General features: G+C 54.6%; 10 protein-coding genes across 10 annotated transcripts; 5 read left to right on the top strand and 5 right to left on the bottom strand.

The window, feature by feature from the left end:
* Positions 1-1072: 1072 nt before the first annotated feature.
* Positions 1073-2835, top strand: BKA78DRAFT_381672 (uncharacterized protein). Its single transcript, XM_066893017.1, has 3 exons — positions 1073-1704; positions 1758-1850; positions 1899-2835. Exons 1-3 carry the CDS (start codon positions 1203-1205, stop codon positions 2399-2401), a joined length of 1098 nt encoding a protein of 365 aa, XP_066741975.1. The 5' UTR covers positions 1073-1202; the 3' UTR covers positions 2402-2835.
* Positions 2836-2868: 33 nt separating this feature from the next.
* BKA78DRAFT_176538 (kinase-like domain-containing protein) lies at positions 2869-4080 on the top strand. Its single transcript, XM_066883341.1, has 3 exons — positions 2869-3307; positions 3358-3450; positions 3501-4080. The coding sequence occupies exons 1-3, from the start codon at positions 2989-2991 to the stop codon at positions 4049-4051; spliced, it is 963 nt and encodes a 320-aa protein (XP_066741976.1). The 5' UTR covers positions 2869-2988; the 3' UTR covers positions 4052-4080.
* Positions 4081-5241: 1161 nt separating this feature from the next.
* On the bottom strand, positions 5242-7159 carry BKA78DRAFT_332674 (peptidase S8/S53 domain-containing protein; the record flags this gene model as incomplete). The annotated part of the gene is made up of 2 exons (XM_066890005.1): positions 5242-6896; positions 6952-7159. The coding sequence occupies 2 exons, from the start codon at positions 7157-7159 to the stop codon at positions 5242-5244; spliced, it is 1863 nt and encodes a 620-aa protein (XP_066741977.1).
* Positions 7160-7270: 111 nt separating this feature from the next.
* On the bottom strand, positions 7271-8204 carry BKA78DRAFT_176550 (uncharacterized protein). The gene has a single exon (XM_066883342.1). It carries the CDS (start codon positions 7887-7889, stop codon positions 7383-7385), a length of 507 nt encoding a protein of 168 aa, XP_066741978.1. The 5' UTR covers positions 7890-8204; the 3' UTR covers positions 7271-7382.
* Positions 7648-12012, bottom strand: BKA78DRAFT_270565 (putative cation transporting ATPase). The gene is made up of 2 exons (XM_066885514.1): positions 8524-12012; positions 7648-8474 (listed from the first exon to the last, which is right to left on the bottom strand). Exons 1-2 carry the CDS (start codon positions 11934-11936, stop codon positions 8027-8029), a joined length of 3861 nt encoding a protein of 1286 aa, XP_066741979.1. The 5' UTR covers positions 11937-12012; the 3' UTR covers positions 7648-8026.
* A 518-nt stretch (positions 12013-12530) lies between these two features.
* On the top strand, positions 12531-14529 carry BKA78DRAFT_254627 (tRNA synthetases class I, catalytic domain-containing protein; the record flags this gene model as incomplete). Its single annotated transcript, XM_066884921.1, has 3 exons — positions 12531-13035; positions 13093-13516; positions 13563-14529. 3 exons carry the CDS (start codon positions 12531-12533, stop codon positions 14527-14529), a joined length of 1896 nt encoding a protein of 631 aa, XP_066741980.1.
* A 789-nt stretch (positions 14530-15318) lies between these two features.
* BKA78DRAFT_255102 (uncharacterized protein) lies at positions 15319-17892 on the bottom strand (the record flags this gene model as incomplete). Its single annotated transcript, XM_066884966.1, has 3 exons — positions 15319-16007; positions 16054-17731; positions 17800-17892. The coding sequence occupies 3 exons, from the start codon at positions 17890-17892 to the stop codon at positions 15319-15321; spliced, it is 2460 nt and encodes an 819-aa protein (XP_066741981.1).
* Positions 17893-18253: 361 nt separating this feature from the next.
* Positions 18254-19651, top strand: BKA78DRAFT_354945 (uncharacterized protein; the record flags this gene model as incomplete). The annotated part of the gene is made up of 1 exon (XM_066891814.1): positions 18254-19651. One exon carries the CDS (start codon positions 18254-18256, stop codon positions 19649-19651), a length of 1398 nt encoding a protein of 465 aa, XP_066741982.1.
* A 265-nt stretch (positions 19652-19916) lies between these two features.
* BKA78DRAFT_354946 (N-acetyltransferase ats1) lies at positions 19917-20599 on the top strand (the record flags this gene model as incomplete). The annotated part of the gene is made up of 2 exons (XM_066891815.1): positions 19917-19956; positions 20061-20599. 2 exons carry the CDS (start codon positions 19917-19919, stop codon positions 20597-20599), a joined length of 579 nt encoding a protein of 192 aa, XP_066741983.1.
* Positions 20600-20922: 323 nt separating this feature from the next.
* On the bottom strand, positions 20923-21359 carry BKA78DRAFT_354947 (uncharacterized protein; the record flags this gene model as incomplete). Its single annotated transcript, XM_066891816.1, has 3 exons — positions 20923-20934; positions 21033-21104; positions 21195-21359. The coding sequence occupies 3 exons, from the start codon at positions 21357-21359 to the stop codon at positions 20923-20925; spliced, it is 249 nt and encodes an 82-aa protein (XP_066741984.1).
* Positions 21360-22533: the final 1174 nt, after the last annotated feature.

The following is a 22533-nucleotide window of genomic DNA, read 5'->3' on the forward strand; positions in this document are numbered from 1 at the left end:
GTGCATTTGCTGCTTATATGAGAGTTCATTCTTTTCCCTTGTCGCGCTCTGGTGCGCCCCTGCACTTCGCATTCCATCCCTTTGAAACATCCAATACCTCGATTTTAAGAGTGGAAGCTGTTTTCGCTTCATATCCTTGCCCTGGTGAACAGGCACCCGAATTTTCTGCTGGTTCCAATTTCTATGTCTATGATTTTGTAATCGTCCAAGTTGCAACACTGGATGCAGACTTCCTCTTGTAGTGAAATAAGGCCAGTGACATGTTTCCACAGATACTTGGACCGCGATTTCTTACCGTTTCCTAGCCGACATGAGGCTCACTTCAAGCTCAAATGGCTTCCACCAAGTGTGAACCTCGGGTCCTTTTGGTTCGATTCGTAGTCGCTTTCAGTTGGCTCGCACGCTTTGCCAGAACCCGCTTTGGCAGCCGTGTTGACACCTCTCGCCGCCGCCTTGAGGGACATCTCCGAGATCTTGCGGGTGATTTGTTTCATGTTGATCGGATTTCAAGCGATACGTGAGATGGAGATTCGTGATGGGATGGCTGAGATTGTCGAGGTTGTTGTTGTGATGAACGGGCACTGGAGCGACGGAAGATCGACGGTATCCCCAAGCACGGGGGAAGGCGCAACGGGGCCGGTTAGAAGCACTCGAGCAAAGAGGTGAATAAACGCTTCTCTGATGTCAATCTACCACCTGTAAAAGCGACTGAATAATGTCCCTACCTTTTGAATTACTGACCCTTGCCCCTTACTTAGCTTAGCCCGCACGCATTCCACCACCCAACTTCATGTTGACGCCCACCAACGCGCGCACCAACACGCCTGCCAATACACCTGCTGATGCGCCTGTAAACATAACACCTTCTTCCAACAAAGTCACCTCTAAGATCATAGTTAGCGTGTTTAGCTAGCCGCGCGGCTAATTGTGCAGCTAAGCGCGCAGTCAGTTGCGCCACCAATCGTGCCACCAATTATGTAGTGCGTAGGGCCATGGTAGCGGCGTGCTGATAAGCGCCTTCCTCCGGCTTGCCGGGGGATGAAGCAGTGCTGGATTTGTAGTTGCCTGGATCATCAGGCAGAACGTAATTTGGCGGGCCGCCACCAACACCAAACCATCCACCACCACACGTCGACGGTCAACCACCTCTCCACATCTCAACATCTCAACATCTCAACATCAATCAACAAACTGCTGCCACAATGCGATCGCGCATCACAACTGAGGTCATGCAAAGCTTGCGCTCTCTGAAAGAATGGCGTCGGATGGAGCAGGGAATGAAGCTCACGGGAGAAAGCGGTCGGACGTACGTGATTGGAGGCGAGAGTTGGATGTTGCCTGAGCACATGCGCTTCGCGAAGGACATTCACAACGAGCAGCTCTCATTCCATGTGAAACAGCCTCAGAAAAAGAAGAGCATATCCCTTGATTACAATGTCGGTCGCGAGCTTCGCAGTTTCGGAAAAGAGTTGCGCATGAACGAAATCTTCAACGGCGCCAACTTTCTCTGGCAGCAAGTCGACACTATTCTACCCACCTTTGACTCTGAAACAGAACCACCAAGGGTGGTCTATGAGGCCATGTGGAAGACGATCTTTGAGGCTCGCACTATGCGCACATTCACTCGTAGGGAGGTCAAGTTGATTATGAGGAGCACTCTCCTTGCACTTCAGGAAATTGAGCGCAAAGGCTTTGTTCACACTAGTTAGTATTCAATTCATCTTCCCTCAGATCATGTTAATGATAATATTTGGCAGACCTAACTACGGAGTACCTTCTACTTCCGACTGAGAAGCTTGACCTCTGTAAGCCTAAAGAGTTTTTTGCTAAGATTGCCAACACTGCGTCGTGTAAGAAATCTTCAGCTAAAACTATTGACCTAAGCTTATAATTTATAGGCTCTGTCCCCTCCCAAGTGCACAAAGTTGACTGGCGGCAACCAAGTTCCTTCCACGCTCCCGAGATGTACTTCAGCAAGCCTGTGAGCTTTCCGGCTCACATCTGGTCTTGGGCGATGATCCTGAGCCATCTACTCGAGTCGCGCGCGGCCTTGAAGAGTGGTAGATTCGAGTCCGCCTTTATCGGCTCAATGTTTGAAACGTGGAACCTCCCCCGCAATAATTACAGCAATCAGGGACAGATCCTCTTTGGCGAGCTTGTGTGCCACTTCAACGTCGACTTCTGCGAATACTTTGCTGATTGCGACATGCCGGACTACGAGCCTTGCGAAGAATCCGACTGGAAGGAGCACATGCGCAACAAGGGCGTGTTGGACGAAGACATTTGTTTCTTGGACTGGATTCTTGATCCCAATCCTGAGACGCGTCCGACGTCCGAGCAGATCATAGAGACGGGCTTTCTGGAGTGGAACGAAGACGACGTGGAGGAAGAGGAGTCTTGAAAGGCACTCTGCGTTTGCTCGCGCTCGCCCACGCTCATGGCCCAGCGGCTTGAAGATTTTGGATCTGATCACTCGTCAAAAGAGCCCTGAATGAACCTCGAAGTCTGGCAACTATTGGCAGCGAACCGAGCATTCGGCAGACTTCCACCTCGACTGAAGGTGCCAAAAACTCATGACCAGTCTGCCTTCGACCACATGGATTGCCGCCAGCCACAGTCGGCTCTAAAATATGCCGGAACTATTGGTCAGACTACATGATGAATGTACCTTGGAAATCCTCAAAAAGTCACCGCGGCGTGCGCTGCACATGTCAATTTTAAACAGTGGACGGTGGTTATTTTGCGCACCTTCAAGTCTCCTTTTTCTACACCAAGGGCAAAGACCGCCTTTTTTTGTGTAACCTACAGTTTACAGCAAATGCAAGGCAAATCTGCAGAGAATCTAGTCGCGCGCAGGCAAAGAGGGGTTGAGTTGAGGCACGGGCCGCTGCGTTATTGGCGAGCAGCCAACGCCAAACCGCCGTCGCGCGTCAACACTCAACACCAAACCTTTGCTCTCCCTCTCAATATTAATAGCCATCAACTATCATGATGCAATCGCGTATCGTATCGCAGGTGGAGCAATGCCTGCGCTCTCTTCCAAAATGGAATTTCCTTCAGCCAGGCTCGAGGCTCAGAGTCAGAACGAACGAAGTCTTCAAGGGAGTCAAATTCATCTCGCAACAAGTTGACACCATCCTGCCTAATGCCAAGATGCAGCCACCTCGCATCGTCTACGAGCACATGTGGAAAACCGTCTACGAGGCCAGCATACTCCGTCCGTTCACGCGCAGGGAAATCAAGTCAATCATGAAGAGCACCCTGATTGCACTCCAGGAAATTGAGCGCAGAGGCTTTGTCCATCCAGGTAATCGTGCCCTAGGCTGCTTTAGGTATCCATCTAATCAAGACCTACAGCGCTGACTCCGTTCCACCTGTTGCTGCCCATTGAGAAACTTGATCCCTCCATGCCTGCTGAATTCTTCGCCAAAATTGCCCACGCAGATGCATGTAAGCAAATTCTGGCACCAGCATTGTAAAGCTACACTGATGTTCCATAGTCTTGTTGAAGCCTTCCCAAGTGTACCGCACGGCCTTGCGCTATCCGGACTCCTATGATGCTCCGGAAATGCTCTTCGGCAAGCGCGTGAGCTTCCCAGCACACATCTGGTCCTGGGCGGTCATCCTTTGCCACCTTCTTGAGGGCCGCGCGTCTTGGATGTCTGACAAACCCGAATCTGTTTACATTGGTGGAATGCTCCAGACTCGGATCGACCTTCATAGCTGGTTTGAAGGCATTCACAACGTTCTGCTCATCGAGGTTGTGCGCGACTTCAACATCGAGCAGTGCGACTACTACTCGGACTGTCATATTCCGAAAGTTCCAGACTGCTTGATGGACGAGAATGGTTGGAAGGAGCACCTTCGCAAGAAAGGCATGTGGGACGACGATATTTGTTTCCTGGACTGGCTTCTCGACCCAAACCCTGAGACGCGACCAACTTCAATGCAGATCTTGGAGTCGGGCTATTTGGAGTGGAACGAAGAGGACGTGGAGGACGAGTCACAGACTTGCGCCTCAACTGAAGATGACAACGCTCATACGCAGTGAGCCTTCGACCACATGGACTGCCGCCAGCCACAATCATGGAAGAGCCTCGAACGAACCTCAGAGCCCGGCGGCCATTGGAATGCACAAACGAGACACGGCTAACATGCTCCTCGATTGAAGGAGCCAGGAACCACACACTCTCCCCTCTGTACAGCACTTCAAAAGACGCATCACTCGGCATACAATCTCCCCTTCCTGAACAACGAACGATACCCAATACCCATAAAAAAAGATTCCCCTAACAGATGGATGGCCTGGCATGTACATCAGACTTCAAGACACCCTCTCGACTCTTTTCTTTCACAGGACATTGGTTTCCCGGCGCGTAGGATAGACAAGATACCCCTCAACTCTTTCATTCAACACTCCAGTGTCTGCCGCTTGCAGACACAATGCTCTCATTCGCAAGCTTTGTGATTTGGATGACGGACACAAGTCGGCCAGACAAAGCAGCTAGGTGTGACTTTTCTCCGGCTTCCGGCGTAAACAAGGAGCCTTCGTATACTCAAGGAAAAGTGATGACATCGTCCACGACCCATGAGTGACTTTGAGCAACGGGGCATTGAGGAGTCACTGCCGGCGACTTGAAGAAGACGGGACACACACTGATTGTCTTTGCTATCCACTAATTGCTTTACCTGGACCACCTGCTACCACGCCAACCTTTGCTTCGCGACAGCTCAAGAATGCAGCTCAAGCTGTGTTTGAGTAGGTCAACAAGGAGCATTCGTATCCATGCATTGTGGGCAAAAGAAGATCAAATCGGATGGCTTGAACACAGTGAGCAATCAACCATCGAAATCAGACGTATTAAAAGGCAGGAGGCGGTAGCACCGTTAACTGTCACCACTGCTTGCTACTTCCTGGCACGTCTGATACATCAGGATCACACAAGGCGGAAGAGAGCATCACAAGGAGCATTCGTAAGCTTGCGGACTGAGATAATACTCGCGGGCTTTTGGCAACAATGCTCAAAATCCTCTAGGTAGGATCTTCATCACGCGATGCTTTGAATGCTGCTACAGAGTTGCTCATAAAAAGGACGGCTAAGGAACCATTTAAGCACCCCGCAACGCCCTGAAATCGCCATGTCTTTTGAGATCTACTATGCTACCTGTAGAATGCAAACCTATCTCATGCAATGCAGAATGCAGAATGTAATGCCGCTCTATCATGCAAGCCACTTTACCTCAAGCCTTCGCCTTGGCCGACGTCGTCACATTCAAACCCAACACGCTCAAGATCTTCGGGAAATTCGGAGTGCCCCATCCTGTGACCGCGTCCCAGCCAACAGCAGCCTCAAAGCCATCAACATCGCAGCCAACAGCGCTACCGTTCGTGACATCATTAAACGCCGTGTAGCCCTCCGAGTAAAGCCAGGGGTTCAAGAAGCCAAGGGGGCTCTTGCCGGCGGCGATAAGGGCGTCGTTGACAAGGGTGATGATGCCGGCGGCCGCGGGCGTGCTCGCCGACGTGCCGTCCAGCAGTATGTTGTCGCCGCCCCAGGTGACGACGAAGTCCTGCCCCTGGGCGGCGATGTCCGGGTACGCGCGGCCCGAGGCGTTGTAGAGGCCGGCGTAGGCGGCGCCGACCGTATTGGTCGTGTAGTTGGTCACAGCCGCCGCTTGGTACGATGGCATGGCGAAGTAGTTGGAGTAGCCGCCGCCCGACGCGTAGATGTTGCCGCTGCCGAGGTCGTCGTAGGCGACCACTTCGGGGGAGAAGCCCTTGGTCGCGCCGACGGACGTGACGTACGGGCAGCCGTCCGGGAACGAGGGGAGGAAGGTCGCGGCGCTGCTGCCGTTGTTGCTGATGCAGCTGCCCGAGGTGCCAACGCCTTCGTCGCCCGATGCGAAGAGGAGGCTGACGCCTCGGGCGCCAAGTTGGGCGAACTGCTTGCACACGGTCGTGGCGTATGAGAGGGGCACCGTCTGCTCGTCGTCACCGTACGACGTGCTGATGACTTGGGGAATGTCTGTTTGGTTGAGGACGTATTGGACCCAGGTCATGTACGGCTCGTTGGTGTTTGAGGTCACGGCATCGTCAGGGGTAAAAGGGGGCTCGCCACCGGTGTTGTAGGCAATCAGGGGAGTAGGATAGCCAATACCGAGAATCGTCTCTGCGTCCAGGTTGCCCTCCTCGTCCTTGCCGTCTGCGTTCTGCTCCGCGGTGTTGGGCGTCTGCTGATTGTCGCCCCCGTCGATGACCTCGATGGTAAAATTGAACGCCGCCTTGGTGGCGTCTGAGCGGAATTGAGACAAGAAGATGCTGACGTCCGAGCGGTTGTTGGTTTCATTCAGATAGTTGGCCAAACCGACCTTGTTCTGGCCAGCGGCTTGCGGCACGTAGTCGATGGTTCCATAAAGGGTTCGCAAACAGGTGGGAGTGACATAGTCCTCATGACAAACATCTGAGACAGACGCCGAAGAGGATTCCGCCTCTGCAACCTGAACAGCGAGGCTGGCCGGCTTGACAGCCTTGCCGACGGGCTTGACGTTGCTTTTGCGGGGGCCGGCACGGAAGAAGGAGTTGGTAGGCTGGATGCTCTCAATGTGCTCGTGGAGGTGAAGAGGCAGCGACCACTCGGGCGTGCGGACAAGACGAGAGCCACTCGTGTGCTCGTAGACGGAATACTCAGTGTCGAGCAGGCGCTCGGCTTCCTTGACGGGCAGAGAGACCTTGATCCAATCGCGGGCCTGGCTGTACTCGAGCTTCGGGCGCTCCACCCCCGCGTCCTCGAGCCACTCGTGGACAAGGTCGAGCGTCTCGTCGTGTGGTTTGATCAGTTCGTGCACCTCGTCTGGGCTCAGATGTTGGCCGTAGCGCTGGTGACGGGGATCCGAGACTGCTAGAGTGAGCGCCTATCATTTTCATAGATAGAAACCGCGGGAAAAGTCTACCTTCGTAGAGATGCCTCTCAAGCTCATCAAACTGGCTCTGTTTCAAGCCAATCTGGAGGTCAATAACGTGTTCACTCGGCGCCTTGCCCATAGACGTCCAGCCGCGAGGAACAAAATGGCGCTCCTTGACCGCATACGGCGAGCGAGCACGCAGCGGCGAGGCGGCGGCGGCAGCAGCCAGCAGGACGAAGATGCTGGAACCAAGCATTTTGACGGCGGGGCTTGGTGTATTGAGCAAGGGAGAGGAATGTTGGACTTTATACCGCGGTTTTGGCTGCCATGACTATGTGGATATATGGGTCCATGTTTCTCCACCATGTCTCCTGCCTTGATCGGCCTGGTGCGAGGCTCAGCGCCTTGAAGCGCACGATACGGGGTCTTTCTCTGTTGCCCCGCGGCCGTCATTTCCGCTATCGCGTGCTCAGGCGTGGCTATTGCCTATCGTATTGTTTGCAGCCGTGGACGCAGGGATGGACGTACATATTGTACGCCAGAGAGCCAATACCTCGGGATTTGGGAAGAGGAATGCTCCTTGTAAAACAGTCTTCAGGCTTTGTTTTACTCCCGGGCCGAGCCAGCTCAGGCGGGCCAGGACCGTAGCATGGTGGAGAGATGCAGGGCGACCTGCCTATCGCGGCGGTCCACGCACGTCCCTTTGCTTGTCTCATGGGGCACAAGACTGATCCGGCCCAGTTGACCGAATGCTGTCCTACAGTCGAACAAGACGAAAACATGCACAGCCTGATCAAACCAGCTGCCGACGGGAAATACAGCGTGACACTGTCCGCAGATCTCGCAGAAAATAGAACCCAGTAGTGAAAAGGGGTCAGAATTGAGAATTCGTGGCTTCGGAACACGTCGACGACCCCTGCCCGGCCGGGAGGATTATTCGATACAAGCTTCGGCTTCACCTGCGGTCGGAACGCCACCAGATGCATCACAAAGCTTGTTCACACCCCAGCCGGGCTGGTGACGACGCATGTAGCAATTACGCTTGCTCTACGCGAGCATGCCATCTACCTTGCTATGTTACATTCACCCCAAAATGCTCCTCTTTCCAACTGCATCACCTGCCTTATTGATCCTTTTTCCGCTCCTCTTCCTCCAACTCCTGCTGCTTGCGCGCCTCCTCTCTTGCGAGCTGATCCGGCCGCCTTATCGCAATGTCCTTGGGCCGGTAGTCGCTGAAAAAGTGCTTGAGCACCTTTTCAATGATCCAGCAGCCGGCATAGTCGACAATCATCAGGACCGTCATCGTCATCTTGAATTCGGTTGAGAAAGGTACGAGACGCAGCTTCTCGTTGATCTCAGGAATGAATTCGGTGGCGCAAGAGAAGGCGACGAAAGCGACGCCAACAAGGCCGTAGTACATTCCCTTGTTCTCCTTGATCGATTCACGGAAAGGTCGTCCCTGGTAGTTGATGGCAAACGTCGAGATTTGCTGGATGAGCTGGAGGAGGTAGATGGCGCTGTTGAGGAGAGACGGCTCAAACTCGCCCTCAAGGTCAACGTCGTCCTTCTTCCTAAATGGCAGTTAGCATTGAAGCAAGTACAAACGGACACTAGACTTACGGCTCAATCCTCTGGACGTATTGGGAAATGTAAATGAGAGTGACGATGTGGATCGCGAATTGACCGAGGACCGATCCGATAATGTAGACGTTGAAAATGTTGTGCTGCGGCCTTTCTTTCGACAGAGCCTCCACAGGCTTGGCCCGAGAGATGGACAAGAAGCAAACGCTCATCATCATTCCGCTAATGGTCACTTGGCCATCACCAAACTTGATGCCGTCGAGATAAAGCACACTCAAGCTGTAGGCACTGATGAGACAGTTGAGCGCAAGAATCTTGTACATCTGAATCGTTGCGACCAAAGTGCAGCGTCCTTGACGAATAATGTTCGGAATAGCAACAACATTGGCCAGCTTGCTGGTAAAGGGTGCAGCAACGGAGGCGTCTCCAAGCTTGATGGACGGGGGCTCGCTGTCGTCCAGTTCGGTCTCCATCATTTGCATTTGAATCTTGTCGGCAAAGCCTTGGGCCTTTTCCCGAGCCTGGCGTTCGCGAGCTTGCTTGGGCGTCTCATTCTCCCTGATCGCCGGGGCGGTTGACGCGGGAGTGGTGCCGTTTGCTTCAGTAGCTCCAGTGATGCCCTTGCTGGCTTTTTTGTCGGCCTCGCGCTTAATGGCGTTTTCGTAGTGAGGATTCGACGGTCCAGGAGGATACAAATGCGCAATCATGGGCGGAACAGGGGGACTCGGCTGGTTGAAGCGCTTCATGATGGAGACTTGCTTTTCATACACTTCCTTCATCTTATTGATACGGAAGTGGTCGGCAATCTTGTCCAGGTCGTCGCGGGTTCCATTGAGCAGAGCAACGCCAATGTGAGCTTGCTTCAAGGCACCAACGTCGTTTGTACCATCGCCGCACATGAGAGTCGTGTATCCAGCATCCTTGAGACCCAGAAGGATATCTTCCTTTTGCTTAGGAGAGACACGGGCGTAGACCCAGGCGTGGCGAAGAAGCTGGTGCCAAGCCTTTTGGTCCTTGAATTTGGCAAGAGCGTAGCCAGTGACGCAAATGTCCTTGGTCTCGATAATGTCCTTGGGAATGTCGCTTGTAGGGTCCGCTGGCATGTTGAATTTGTCGTCGACGCTGCGCCAGACCAAATGCTTGCCGGAATCATCGTTTTCCGGGGCATCCAGAATCAAGCAGTCTCTGTCCACAATCTCGACCTGACGGGCAACGTGGACGGCCGTCAGAGGGTTGTCACCGGTGATCATCACAACACGATGGCTGCTCTCGTTGAGCATGCGCACGGCCTTGGCAGCATCGTCCTTGAGCGGGCACTGAAGAACCAGGAATCCAGCAAAGTGCAAGTCACACTCGACTTCTTCACGCTTCAAGTCGTTGATCCTCTTCTGGGAAATCTCATCTTCCATCGACAGGCGCTTGTAGGCCAAAGCAAGAACGCGGCCTCCGTTGCGGGTAAAGTACTTGAAAGTCTCCTCATATTTGGGAGGAGTGTCGACAAGCATATTGCGGATGGTCTCAGGCGCTCCCTTGACACCGACAAATGTGTGCTTGGTCTTCTTGCCAGTCTTGGGGTTGGGTCCGAGAACAGTGGCGACGGAACTCTGCCTTTTCAAAGCGGAAGAGAATTGGAAGCGGCGCTTGATCTGAACGAGATCGGCATAGTTGGAGTGGTTGGACTTGTTGGTCAGGGTGTCGGCGCGGCCGAGGCTCCATCCAAGGGCTTGCAGAGTGGCTTTTTCCATGGGTTCTCCAACAATGTCTCCTTCTTCGAGCTTGACCAGAGCGTGCGCAGTGGCAAGTACCAAGGTAGTATCAGGTCCGACACGGTTGACGGGAGCCAATTCGGTTTGAGCACCATCAGCTTCAGCCTTTGCGTCGGGCTGACCCAGACGCAGCCCAGCGACACCGTCAACAACCAAGTCCTCTCCCGTAAGAGTACCTGTCTTGTCAAAGCAAGCAACGTCTACGCGTCCGGCGAAAGGAATGCGGAAAGGCTCAGTGCAGTAAATGGCATACTTGCTCAGGGCGGCCAAACTCGTGTTGACAGCCAAGCTCAGTTCCATGGGAAGTTCCGGAGGTACGACGCTCGTGATGATGAGAACACAGTCCAGGAGGAGCTTCGACCTCTTCCGGTCCTTGGCAACACCCTCCTGCCAGACGTACCAAGATGCGGCAATGGCGAAGATGAGCAAAAACAGAATGAAGAAGAGGGCCTCAACATTGTTGGCAGACACGCGTTCAGTAGAGTAAATCATGGTCCGGACAAGGCTGCCCTGACTAGTCTCGAAGCCGGTTCTGATGACAATGGCCAGAGCACCCTTATCAGGAGGCGGAGGAACTCCCGAGGCGAGCTGGGGAACAGTGTCGGGAGCGTCCTCAGAGGTGTTGCCGTGAGTGACTTGCAGAACCTTGGTACCGCCGAACAGAAAGGCGTTCTTGTCCAGACCGTCGGGCTCAATGCGCGCATCCGCGGGACGAAGTTGCACAGAGTCCTTGAGAACGGGAGTACTTTCTCCAGACAGCATTGCTTCGTTGACAATGGCAGAACCCTCGACAAGAACCATGTCGCAAGCGACACCGCTGTCCTCTTTCGTCCTCTCGACCGACACAAGATCTCCGGGGAGCAATTTGTCGCTTTGGATCTGCTCCCACTTGTTCTCCCGGTAGACATGAATGTCATACGGCTTGATGCTCATTCCGCGGAACTCATTGAGGGTCCTCTGTCTCTGCCAGACGACCGTACTCTCAAATGCCACCAGCATGAAAAGTGTAAACAGCGAGTAGTACCAGTATTCGTCCAGCATCCAAAGTCCCACGCAGAAAACCTGGAATACGAAGAACGGCGCGACGGCGTGCTCTTTGAAGAGCTCGGTGAAGGTAGGGACGGGGATGTCGAAATTGTTGTCGCCATAGTGCTGCTGGAGTCGTTGAATCTCAGCGGGAGACTGGAGTCCGCGCGACTGTTGGAAAACGCTAATCTCTGGCTTCGGCTCGGCATCGAGAATGTACGACAGCGGCGCAAACGAGTCTTTCTCTGGGTTGTAGAGGAATCGACGCTTTTGGAAGAGGAACGAGAGGTTCTGCTTTCCGCCAGCATTGTCGCGCTTCAGAGTACAGATCTCGGGCGCGCCGGCGTTTGCCACAGGATGGACTTTGATGAGAGTCGCGTTGCGGATGGAGTTTGCCTTGGTCGACGTGAACAGCGCCTTGAGGTCAACGCTCCAGTGGGTAGATAGCCAGATGAGGGATTGAATGGTGATGATGGTACCCGACCACACAAAGGTCCATTCCGAGGAACCCAGGTGCTTCTCGTACTGAGTGGGGGACAGATAGATGCTGAAGAAGGCGGGCCATGCGATGAGAAAGGGCCAGACGTAGGCGTGGAGGGTGAGCGGCAGCGGATTGTGCAGGCTCGCCGCCTTGATCTGGTCGTTATCGACGAGAGGCATCTTGGCCGGTTGAAGAAGAAGCCAAGACGTGGTCGAAAAGGCCAGCGTGCTGGAGGATCAAGAAGTCGTGAGCTCGGGCTGCGGCGTGAGGGCGCGAGTCAGCGCGGCGGAATTTCATACGGCCGACGGAGCTTGCAGGCCGGGGGTTACTAAGGTAAGACGCGACGCGTGCAAACAACGCCAAATGCCTACCTATCAACATATTTGGAGATTTGAATTGATGACACTCGGACAGATCTATCTCTACCATCGACAACTGAATATTTCACAGCTTTGATGGCCGCGTATCTACACTTGAGGTAGGATTCCAGTAGATCTTAAGGCAGCGGATGATTTTCTAATGTGTCCTACTATACATTTCTGATCTACAACTGTCCACAACAGCACAATGAGCAAGTAGTCCTATCATTGAGTGCACAAGACCAGATCTTGGTGTTGAGCACCGCCGCGAGTGTGGCTTTCAGGTGTGGCTGCATCCCGCCCGCTATCGCATGAGTCATGTTCCTGGAGAAGCTCCATCGCTCTTGCAACTTTGATTGTTCCCAACCACCAACTACTTCCTCTTTCCCACTTGACCTCCCAAATCAATTCACCATGGCGGACGCTCCTCCCTCTGGAAAGCCCGAAATCTCCAAGCGCGCCGCTGAAAAGGCCCGTAAAAAGGCAGAGGCCGCCGCGAAGAAGGCTGCATCAAAGGCCGAAGTTGCTCTTCGACCAAAGACCGACGCGAAGCCCGCCGCCGTGGCTAACATCTTCGAAGAGGGTTGGCTGAAGCGAGTCTACAACGAGAAGCCCGTCAAGGAAGTCCGCACGCGTTTCCCTCCCGAACCCAATGGGTACCTCCACATCGGTCACGCCAAAGCCATCGCCGTCAACTTTGGATTCGCAAGGAACTACAATGGCAACTGCATCCTCCGCTTCGACGACACGAACCCGGCAAAAGAGGAGGAAAAGTACTTTACCTCCATACAGGAAATGGTTCAGTGGCTAGGATTCACGCCCCAAAGGGTGACCTACAGCAGCGACAACTTCGACAAGCTCTACGAGCTCGCCGAGGAGATGATCAAGAAGGACAAGGGCTACGTTTGTCATTGCACGAGTAAGGAGGCTGCATAAATCCGGGCCTGAAAGAGCACGTCACTTACAATTGGTGCAGGAGAGGAGGTCCAGCGCCAGAGGGGAGAGAAGGGCGGAGAACGCTTCGCATGCGCCCACCGCGACAGGCCCACCGACGAGTCCTTGACCGAATTCCGGGCTATGCGCGACGGAAAGTACAAGCCAGGTGAGGCTCACCTGCGCATGAAGCAGAGCCTCACGGATCCCAACGAGGGCAACCCGCAGCTTTGGGATCTTGGAGCCTACCGCATTGTCGAGAAGAACCACCACTTCCGTACCGGCGACAAGTGGAAGATTTACCCGACCTACGACTTCACCCACTGCATTTGCGATGCGCTCGAGGATATCACCCACTCCCTATGTACCACCGAATTCCAGCAGTCTCGCATTTCCTATGATTGGCTACTCGAGGTTTTAGACATGAAAGATCCCAAGGCAGAGACTAGGGGTCCAATGCAGAGAGAGTGAGTGTAGCCTCTTCACTTGAGATCGCTCTACTAATAGTTCCAGATACGGTCGCCTGAACGTCGAGGGCACCATTCTTTCCAAGCGTCGCATTGCCATGCTCGTGGAAGGCTGCGACGTGGAAAAGAAGAACGAGGACGGCACCGTAACGACAACGAAGATTGCCCCTGCCGTGCGCGGCTGGGACGACCCCCGTCTATTCACGCTGGTTGCCCTCAGACGGCGCGGAATTCCAGCCCAAGCCCTCCTCAACTTTGTTCACGAGCTCGGTGTGACGGACGCCCTCACTAGCATCCAAGCTGTGAGACTCGACAATGCCGTCCGCAAGCATCTCGAGCGCACAGTCCCACGTCTAAGTCTCATCCTCGACCCCATCAGGGTCGTTATCGAGGACCTGCCCGAGGATCACCGCCAGGTCCTCGCGACGCCTTTTGATCCCAAAAAGCCAGACGGTGATAAGCGTGACGTGCCTTTCTCGCGCACCGTCTTCATTGACCGTAGCGACTTCCGGGAGGAAGCTGACCCCAACTTCTTCCGCATGGCACCAAATCAGCCTGTTGGCTTGCTGAACGCCATCGTCGTGCGTGCGCAGTCCTTCACCAAGGACGCTGCCGGCCGAGTCAACGAGATCCGCGCTGTCAAGGTCGAGGGCGAGAAGCCCAAGGCCTTCATCCACTGGGTTGACGCCAAGGAGCACCACAAGGTCATTGCCCGCCAATACAATGCCCTCTTCAACGCATCCGAGCCCAATACTCTGGACTGGAAGACGGGCGGTTACACAAACAGCTTGAATCCCAACAGCGAGGTCATCTTCAAGGACGCCGTCATCGAGAAGGGTCTCGATGTTTTGACTAAAGAGCGTTCCGGCCAGCCTGTCACGGGTGGATCGGACAACTTGGTGCGCTTCCAGGCCATGCGCACGGGCTACTTCTGCATCGACCCGGAGACGAATGATGAGAACGTCATCCTCCTGAACCAGATTGTCACGCTCAAGGAGGACAAGGACAAATAAAAAAGCTCGCCCAGCTGGAGTGGAGTGGAGGCGGCAGGTCTGATTATGTTGAAGGCGTTTGCAGTGACGGTGGCACACATTTAGTTGAAAGACATGGAGGAGCAGATGGATGGGTCGGAGCGTTGTTGCATCACCAGCCAGTCAGCGCGCACGTTGTCGTATGTAGCAAGCAGCAGAACAGCAGCTATACCAGAACCAGCTCGATCTTCAAAGACATCAATCAAGGAAAAATAGTACCTACGGAATTCCACTATCCTGTCCGCAGACACACACTGTGAGCGCCTGGCGCCGTCGTCCCACCAGCTTTTCAGTCGCTACCTAGACATACACGCTCCCACACCGGTCCAACGGCCAACATCATCAAAACCCAAAAGGAAAACAACGAGAAGCCCGTCCGTGACGAGAGAATTGAAAAGCGAATTCGGATATCAGAAAACGTGACAAATTTCGAAGAGAATTCCAGCGCGACGCGGCGCCGAAAGAATTGAGAAAGGGAAAAGGGGATCATATCCATCGCCAGCTCTCCCTCCCTCCCAGCAGCGGCGGCGATTATCGGTAGTAGCCCTGCAGAAACGGCATAAAGCATACAGAATCCAAAACCCACCCCCTCACAGCCAGCCAGCCGGCCGGCTAGCCCAGCCGCCAAACCATACAGAAGAGAGCACCGCCTCCGAGCGCCGAAAACCTTCAGGTTAACACATACACCTGACCGAACCGAACCGATTGAACCCGAGTCTATCAAAACAGAGAAATCCCCATTCCGCGTGACCGTCGACGGCGCGAAAGGTGTCAAGGGAGCTCAACGAAGTCCACCTTACGTAGAAACTCCCTGACGCGTCCCACCTCGACGCCCTCGCCCGTTTCGCTCTCGACCGCCTTGACCAAGCTCTCGAGCAGCGCTTCGACCTGGTCTTCGGCGACGCCCGTGCACAAGCTGACCACCTTGCGGTACTGCGCCTCGATCTCGCCGTTGCGCGCCTTGAGCGTCGCGGATCTTGCGCGCAGCTCGGCGTTGTTGGCGTCGTAGGCGGTGAGCGCGGCGCGTAGGGTTTGCGGCGACGGGAGGTTGAGCATCGCCTGTTGCTGCGCAGGACCGAACGCGTGAAAGTCGATCTTGTCGGCGTCCTCGGGCCCTACGTCGGGGGGCACGTGTCCTGGTTGGACAAGGTCGAGCGGGACGTCCGCGTTACCAGGACGAAGCGCGGATTTGTTGCGCATAATGTCTTCGACGGACGTCGACGAGAGGCGGGAGATGCGGTCGGCTTGCTCGGAGATGGCGTTGCGGAGGTTGACGATGCGTTGGTGGCGTTCGGTGCGGAGGCGGTGATGGCGTTGGAGGGAGGTGAGGTGCGAGGTCAAGTGGCGCTGTTGGGTGGAGAGAGATTGGATGGTTGCATTGGTGCGGTCAATGAGGTCTTGCTTGAGGCGAATTTCGGCACTAAATTGGGATTCTGTTTGGGAGAGAAAGGAGGACATGGCTGCCTTTGTTAGCAGACGTTGATATCCGGCACAATGGCCACCTACTGGGCATCATTTCTCTACTCGTTTCCTCCACTCTGCTTGCCGGGCCTCTGCTTTTGCTGGGCGACCCAACCTGATTTGGTGTTTGATGGTTGAGCTTTTCTGGGTCCTCGCCCACACCAAAGTCTATGGGCCGGAGCCCTTTGTAGTTGGGGATTGTGGGGTCTGCTTTGACTTCGAGCAGCTGCTGGATGATGCTTCGGTTTCCAATGCGAGCCACAAGATTCAAGGCCGTATTGCCAGCAACGTCTCGGGCATTAACCATTTCAGACATGAATCGCATGAGGCCAATGGGTTTTGAGCTGCTCCCTTCGAAAGATGATTGGCTGTTTTGGCTTGTTGTGTTGCGCACCAGAAACTCAAGAAGCGCTTCAAGGTAGTACTTGCTTGAAGCAGCGCGACCTTTGACCCCTGAGGCAACCGCAATGTGGTGGAGAATGGTGCGTCCTTGGTCATCGCGGAGTTCGATCAGAGGTGCCAAAAGCTCTAGCAGCTCGGGGAAGCAACCATGGTCAAGGCAATTATTCACAGCTACAGCAGCCATTAGCGGAGTTTGACCAGCGGCGTTGCCTCGGAAAATATTTGCGCCTTTGGATATCAAAAGACGCATGACGTTTACGCGAGCGAGGGTGGCAGCCCAGTGCAGCGCCGTGTTGGCGGATTGGTCCAACGGGTAATCGAGGTCGGAGCCGGATAAGTGGACAATGGCGGGATGGTTAGAAAAGTCGGTTCTCGACTGGTTATCATGGAACAGGTCCAGTAGCACTGCTTGCTTTTCTTGCGATGCATGGTCATTGGGCGTTGGCAAGGGTGTTAGGGCGTGGTGAACATCTCCGTCTCCGGTCGAGGTCTGCGGGCCTGTTTGGTGATACACGAAAGATTCGTTAGGTTCCGTCGGTGATCCATCTCGGATAGTTTCAACTTCACCGTTCCTCTGAGAGGGCGGCTCGTCTTGTCGTAACCTCTTGCGTGGAGGTTCCTGCCCGTCTGGGCCTTGCTCACCATTGAATCCGTGCTGCTGTGTAGCGTATGTCGAGTCGAGAGGGCCGGTTGTGCTGAAGCTTCGCTCTGAGCGCATGCTCGGGAGGCTCTGCTGGCTTTCGCCGCGGAAAGATTCTTGGCTTGCGTAGTGTTGGCGTGGTGGAGGGTGGACCATTGGCCTTCTCTGCGCACTGCTGGGCCTGGGGGCTGGCGAGTTCATCCTGGCAACCTTGTTCATGGCGGCGATGGCGTTGGAAGCCGTGGTCGAGATGTTGGAAAAGAAAGTCCCCCCAGCACTGGGGTTGCTGCTTCGGCCATCAATGGTACTGGCGTAGAAGCGCTTTCGGTTGGCTGCCATGGCTTGCTCCTTGGTTGGGGTGTCAACTTCATGGCCCTGAGCGCCGCCCTCCATGCCATAGTCGAGCAATGGCCTCAACAAGTCCTCCACGCCGTATTGTCGACAAAATTCGCGACCGCGGCGATAGTTGATCCATGTTCCTTGGTATTTGCCATAACCGCCTTGGACCTTTTCATGCTCGCCCGTGAGGACTTCTTTCTCCAGCACCTTGGTACGCTTGCCCTTGTCGACACCGGCCACTTTGAGGATCTGGGTAGCATTGAGCCACGAGTCGGAGCGGCGCTTCATGACGGCGACGCCATTGACTTCCATTTCGTAGACGTTGACGTTGGAGTAAACGGCCTGGCGCAGTTAGCAGAGGCACGCGCGAATGCGACTGGGGTCGAATGCCCTCCTCGCACGTTACGTACGGTGTAAATCTGGGGCGGATGGTCCATTGCGTGATGCGCGAGCCCATTTGCATCGGAAAAGCTCCTCGAGTAGCCATTACTTTGCTGCGACATGGTGTCGTAGCGGTGTCCGGGCTGGCTGTGATTCTGGCTGGCCCTGCCCTCGAACGAACCGAGTCCAGAGTTGGCAACCTGCATAGCAGGGCTGTGGGCAGGCTCGGTGGGCGCAGAGGGAGGCGCAATGAAGGATTCGACCGGCGAGCACACTGTCGCAGAGCAGGCAAGGCAAAGGTGAAGGTGAAGATGTCAGTCGGGTCGTGCAAGTCGTCGGTCTTGGTCGGGCTCTCGGCGCGTGCAGCGGAAGTGAAGTGGAGAGAGGGAGCCGGGGACCGCGTCAAGCTGGAGCGCGCACCACAAGAAGCTTGGCTCCAATCGTCACCCGCTCCATTGTCAACCACTCCGCTGCACTGCTCGCATGCCCACTCCCTCGCGCGGAGACGCCGTCGCTTCAAAACGACTGTTGCGCGCGTTGCTTCGAGAAGCCACCTATCTACCCGACCCTGCTGCTCGACAGTTCGCTCGCCGCCATGTGCTTTCTGCCTTTGACAATTACCGCGTAGACCCAGCCACGCCAGACTCGAAGCTCGACAACCTCAAATTCTCTGCTGGCCGCATCCGCGAAAAGTTTCGCCAGGCCCGCAAAGGACTTGGCCAATTGCGCCGCGCAAACGAGGGCGAGATACGGCCTCTGGAGCGAATCTTGTCATGGACATATGGTCGCCGTGGACCTCTTCGATATGAGCTCCTCAGGAAGCATTTGCTGGTCCCTGATGACGTCCACGGACAGCAGGCTGTTGATCTTCACTATGACCAGCTCCTGAAATCAGATCCTCGCGTCGTGCTCGACGGCCTCCCTGGTGCAGTAGTTGAGGTCCCTCGGAAAAATCCAATCGAAGCAGAGGAGCCCCGTGTATTTGAGATTTCTCCGCGCTACCCCAGGCTCAAGGGATTCATTGAAGCCACAGTCCGAAACTCGCACTTGATCGTCTCCAGAAGTGCAAAGCTGAAGAGGACCAAATTTAGCGTGCCGGCTAGAAATACCTGGCAGCGCCCAATGCCTTTGAACCGCGCGCGCAATCAGGTTGAAGAATGGTATGCGAATGTTCTCGACAAAATTCAGCCGCCGCTCAAGACAGAAGACTGGGAAAGACTGCGAGGCTTAGTTTTGGGAGACATTGCCTGGGAGGGCCCAAGACAGAGACGTCCAAGGGCATTGGAAATGGAAGCACATTGGTCACAGTACGACGTCGACAAGCTGATCAGATATGGATTTTCGGCTGGTGATTATCGTCTAGACCTCTCACTAAGACATCTGCGACTGAGTGAGGAGGGCACAAAGGAAGAAAAGGTTGCCCGGCTGGCCCAAGCCGCTCGTTCTCATCTCAACCCCGACGACCTCTATCTTGGACAAGATTCTCTGCATCCAGCTGCTTCTGAAAAGCTCCTCCGCCACCAGCTCGAGATTGAAAGACTGCCGACGAAGATGCCTGGCAAGGATCGAGCGGTCCGTATCACGCGTCGTTCCATGCGGCGTCTTTGGGCCAAAATTTTTGCACAATGTCCCGTCATGTGGTACGACGAAGGAAAGAAGAAGTGGGATGCCAAATGGGGAAGCTCTTTACTCTCTGATCCCGATTCAAATTTCGAAGCAAGTACGGATGACCTCTTTCTATTCGAAGGAGCCAAACTCGCCCCGGAAGGCAAAAAAGGGCGCGCAGGAAGACGACCGAAAAACAAAGAGTCATCTGGTCCTAATAGACAAGAAGGAGAGGAAAATCTAAAGCCTTCCGAAGACAGAGCGCTGGCGGAGTGATTGAGTCCATCACGAAAATGATTCATCATGACAATCACGTCGGTCCGCGAATTCTGTTAGCAGTTGTCAACTTGACCGGCCCGCGTAGGGCGTGCGCGGTGGGGTCTGTCCGCCCCAGCTTTTGCATGGACTTTTCTGGCGGCGCAGACGACGGGCTGTAGTAACTACTTGGCCGTACAAAAAGGCTGCGCCAACCCAAGCCCCCAAGCTCAACTCAACCCCGCAACTCTACTCCAAAAAAATTCCCAAAGATTTCTCGTTCAAGATGTCGGCCGAGCCAATCATCCGCCTCGCCAGGCGCGAAGGTACTTCACCGCTACCGTCATTTACCATTAATGCTTCGCAATGGCGACTACCTACGCCAACCCAAGTCTTCGCATGCTAATGACGCAATGACTCGCGCCTACAGACGTCCCCGAAATCCTTGGCATGATTAAAGAGCTCGCAATCTACGAAAACGCGCTCGACTCTGTCCAAGCGACCGAGGAGACCTTGCTCGCCACTCTCTCCTTTGCGCCCTCTGACGCGTCCGCCACCACCACCACCACCAGCACATCCACAACCCCCGGCTTTGCCAAGACCTTCCTCATTCTTGCGCCGGCCGGCGACAACGACCCGACCAGCGCGCCACAAGTCGCCGGCATGGCGCTCTTCTTCCACAACTACAGCACGTGGCGCGCCGCCCCGGGAATCTACCTCGAAGATCTGTTTGTGCGGCCGGCGTACCGCAAGCGCGGATACGGAAAGCTGCTGCTGCGCGCGCTGGCGTCCGAGCTGCTGCGCATCAATGGTGGCCGTTTGGAGTGGAGCTGTTTGAAGTGGAACGAGAGTGCGCTCGGCTTTTACAAGAGCTTGGGTGCGCAGAGGATGGATGAGTGGGTGGGGTTGAGAGTCGAGGGGGAGGCGGTGAGGAGGCTGGCTGAGGGCAGGGAGGGCGAGGCGAATTGATGCATGTTGATGATACAAAAAAGAGATATGAGTAAACGAGAAGATGGAATAAAAAGATGATTTTCGATTCTTCAAACGTCAAAGGTTTTCCATTGGCGCTAGGACGAGCGCAGCGTCTGTGGTCGGGATAGAAATATCAAAAGTCGAACAACGTCGAAGGTTGAGAAAGGAAAAAGGTAGTGTATGTCACCAAGCCGCGTGCTCCCTCAACGCAAAAGCCCAAAAGTCAAAACTAAATGTCAATGCCGGAATAGGTAGCCCCCGAAATGCTGCTCGTCCAGTCGTTATTTCTTCGCCCAACAAAGTCTTTGCTTGGTGCGCATCTACTCGCAGGTCTGTTGGAAGTGACTTGTCAGCTTGATTCTGATTTGATATGTACTCAATCGTCCATCGGAACGGAAAAGTATGATTCAACACGAAAGACTGTACATACCGCAAGCGTCGGATACTCGCCACCGCACTTGTTGTAGCAGTCGATCTTGGCGTCGTTTGAGCAGTGGCAGGACTATTTCCAGAGTCAGCAGTTGATCCAGGGCTGATTCTCCTTTTGCAGGACGGGACCAGACAAAAGTGCATCGGAGTCGGTCTTTCTTACCTCTGGCCACGACTGCACACAGATCACTGCCTCACACTGGCAGGTGGCGGCAGTGCCGTTGGACGCGGCGGTGACGGCTACAGTCGATGGCGCAGCAATTGGCGTGGCGGCTACCAGACTGGCCAGGAGACAGGTAAGCGAGAAAGCAGAGGTGAAGGTCTTCATTTTGAGTGGTGTTCGGAGTGATGTATTGCCGGGTTGGTTGAATGCGGGTGGCCGTATGAAGTTGGTGATGCAGGACAAGATATCTCGACAACAACGACAAGCAGACAAGTAAAAGACAAGACGTCAGAGGAGGAGATGAAGTTGTTTGAGAGTTGGAGGAGTTAGGAGAAGAAACTCTGTGTGGATCACCGCTTGGCCTGATCTATATTGCACGCCCCTACGGCGAGGTTTTATATTTGAGGAGGCTAAGGCCCCGTTCGCTTCTGCTCCTCCGCGTCCGATGGTCAGACTCGACTCGTTCACGACAGCCAGGCGAACTGCCGGCACACGGTGCTCGGACCTGTGCTACTTTGCAGCTCCGTTGCGAGCGCATCGTGGGGTTGCTGCGAAAAAGCCATTGCGGGCCAAGTTGGCTATTGCTTTTTCCCGTTTTGGAGAGCAGTCTGACAGGCGAGCGAGCCACGGTTCGGAGTAGATGCGGATGTCTGTGCCCGTCCGGGTGTCTTGTAAAGGGGGCCGAGCATGGACCAATCGTGGCGGCGGAGCGGAGAGTCTTGGCAGGTGTGGTTCTGGTAGGCCAAGATACCTGAGTAGGAGAACACGAGTGTGGCATGCTGACTGCTTTGGAGAGGTCGCGAGACTTGACCGTTTTGCGCCAATCAGGGCTATATTTCTCCGCATCCTGACGGATGCAGCAAAGGTTTCTTCGGAATCTAGTGTATTCATTTATTCCTCAGCAGAACCCTGGCTCTGAGATGACGAAGGATTTGACCAATGGCTCTAGTAAGAACCGCTGATTGTGTACGCCCCAATTTGACTGCCAAGAAAGGGATTGAGTGTATACGAACATGGCCTGAGAGGTCATGCTGTCATGAGGCTCGGCAAACTTGATGTTGCTGTCGGAGTAGAGAGGAGCTGAAGTGGATTGGAGCATCATCTGGACCAGAAGGATTGGGGCTGATGTTGCGGTCAAATTCATCCAGGAATCATTTTGCAGAAATGCAAGACATTGAAGGCCAGACGCTTATGGAAGATAGAAATAGAAAAAATGTAGCAAAGCAAAGCGAGCTTGGCGATAGTCGTGTTGTTTCCGGCCGATATCTCCCTATGCTCATTTCCATGCGTCATGGTTAGCCATCGCATCTTCCAGAGTCGAGAAAATGGCCAGAAGACT

This window comes from Phyllosticta capitalensis (assembly GCF_038381095.1).
Source record: "Phyllosticta capitalensis strain CBS 128856 chromosome Unknown BKA78scaffold_8, whole genome shotgun sequence".
Lineage (NCBI taxonomy): Eukaryota > Fungi > Ascomycota > Dothideomycetes > Botryosphaeriales > Phyllostictaceae > Phyllosticta > Phyllosticta capitalensis.

What these genes read in the sequence shown, in the direction of transcription:
- BKA78DRAFT_176550 (XM_066883342.1), bottom strand. Translation starts at nt 7,889, where the DNA reads ATGCATCTGGTGGCGTTCCGACCGCAGGTGAAGCCGAAGCTTGTATCG.
- BKA78DRAFT_176538 (XM_066883341.1), top strand. Translation starts at nt 2,989, where the DNA reads ATGATGCAATCGCGTATCGTATCGCAGGTGGAGCAATGCCTGCGCTCT. An exon ending in CAGAGGCTTTGTCCATCCAG is followed by an intron (nt 3,308 to 3,357) that starts GTAATCGTGCCC and finishes CAAGACCTACAG; the next exon opens with CGCTGACTCCGTTCCACCTG. An exon ending in AATTGCCCACGCAGATGCAT is followed by an intron (nt 3,451 to 3,500) that starts GTAAGCAAATTC and finishes GATGTTCCATAG; the next exon opens with TCTTGTTGAAGCCTTCCCAA.
- BKA78DRAFT_381672 (XM_066893017.1), top strand. Translation starts at nt 1,203, where the DNA reads ATGCGATCGCGCATCACAACTGAGGTCATGCAAAGCTTGCGCTCTCTG. An exon ending in CAAAGGCTTTGTTCACACTA is followed by an intron (nt 1,705 to 1,757) that starts GTTAGTATTCAA and finishes AATATTTGGCAG; the next exon opens with ACCTAACTACGGAGTACCTT. An exon ending in GATTGCCAACACTGCGTCGT is followed by an intron (nt 1,851 to 1,898) that starts GTAAGAAATCTT and finishes TATAATTTATAG; the next exon opens with GCTCTGTCCCCTCCCAAGTG.
- BKA78DRAFT_270565 (XM_066885514.1), bottom strand. Translation starts at nt 11,936, where the DNA reads ATGCCTCTCGTCGATAACGACCAGATCAAGGCGGCGAGCCTGCACAAT. An exon ending in TACGTCCAGAGGATTGAGCC is followed by an intron (nt 8,475 to 8,523) that starts GTAAGTCTAGTG and finishes ACTGCCATTTAG; the next exon opens with GAAGAAGGACGACGTTGACC.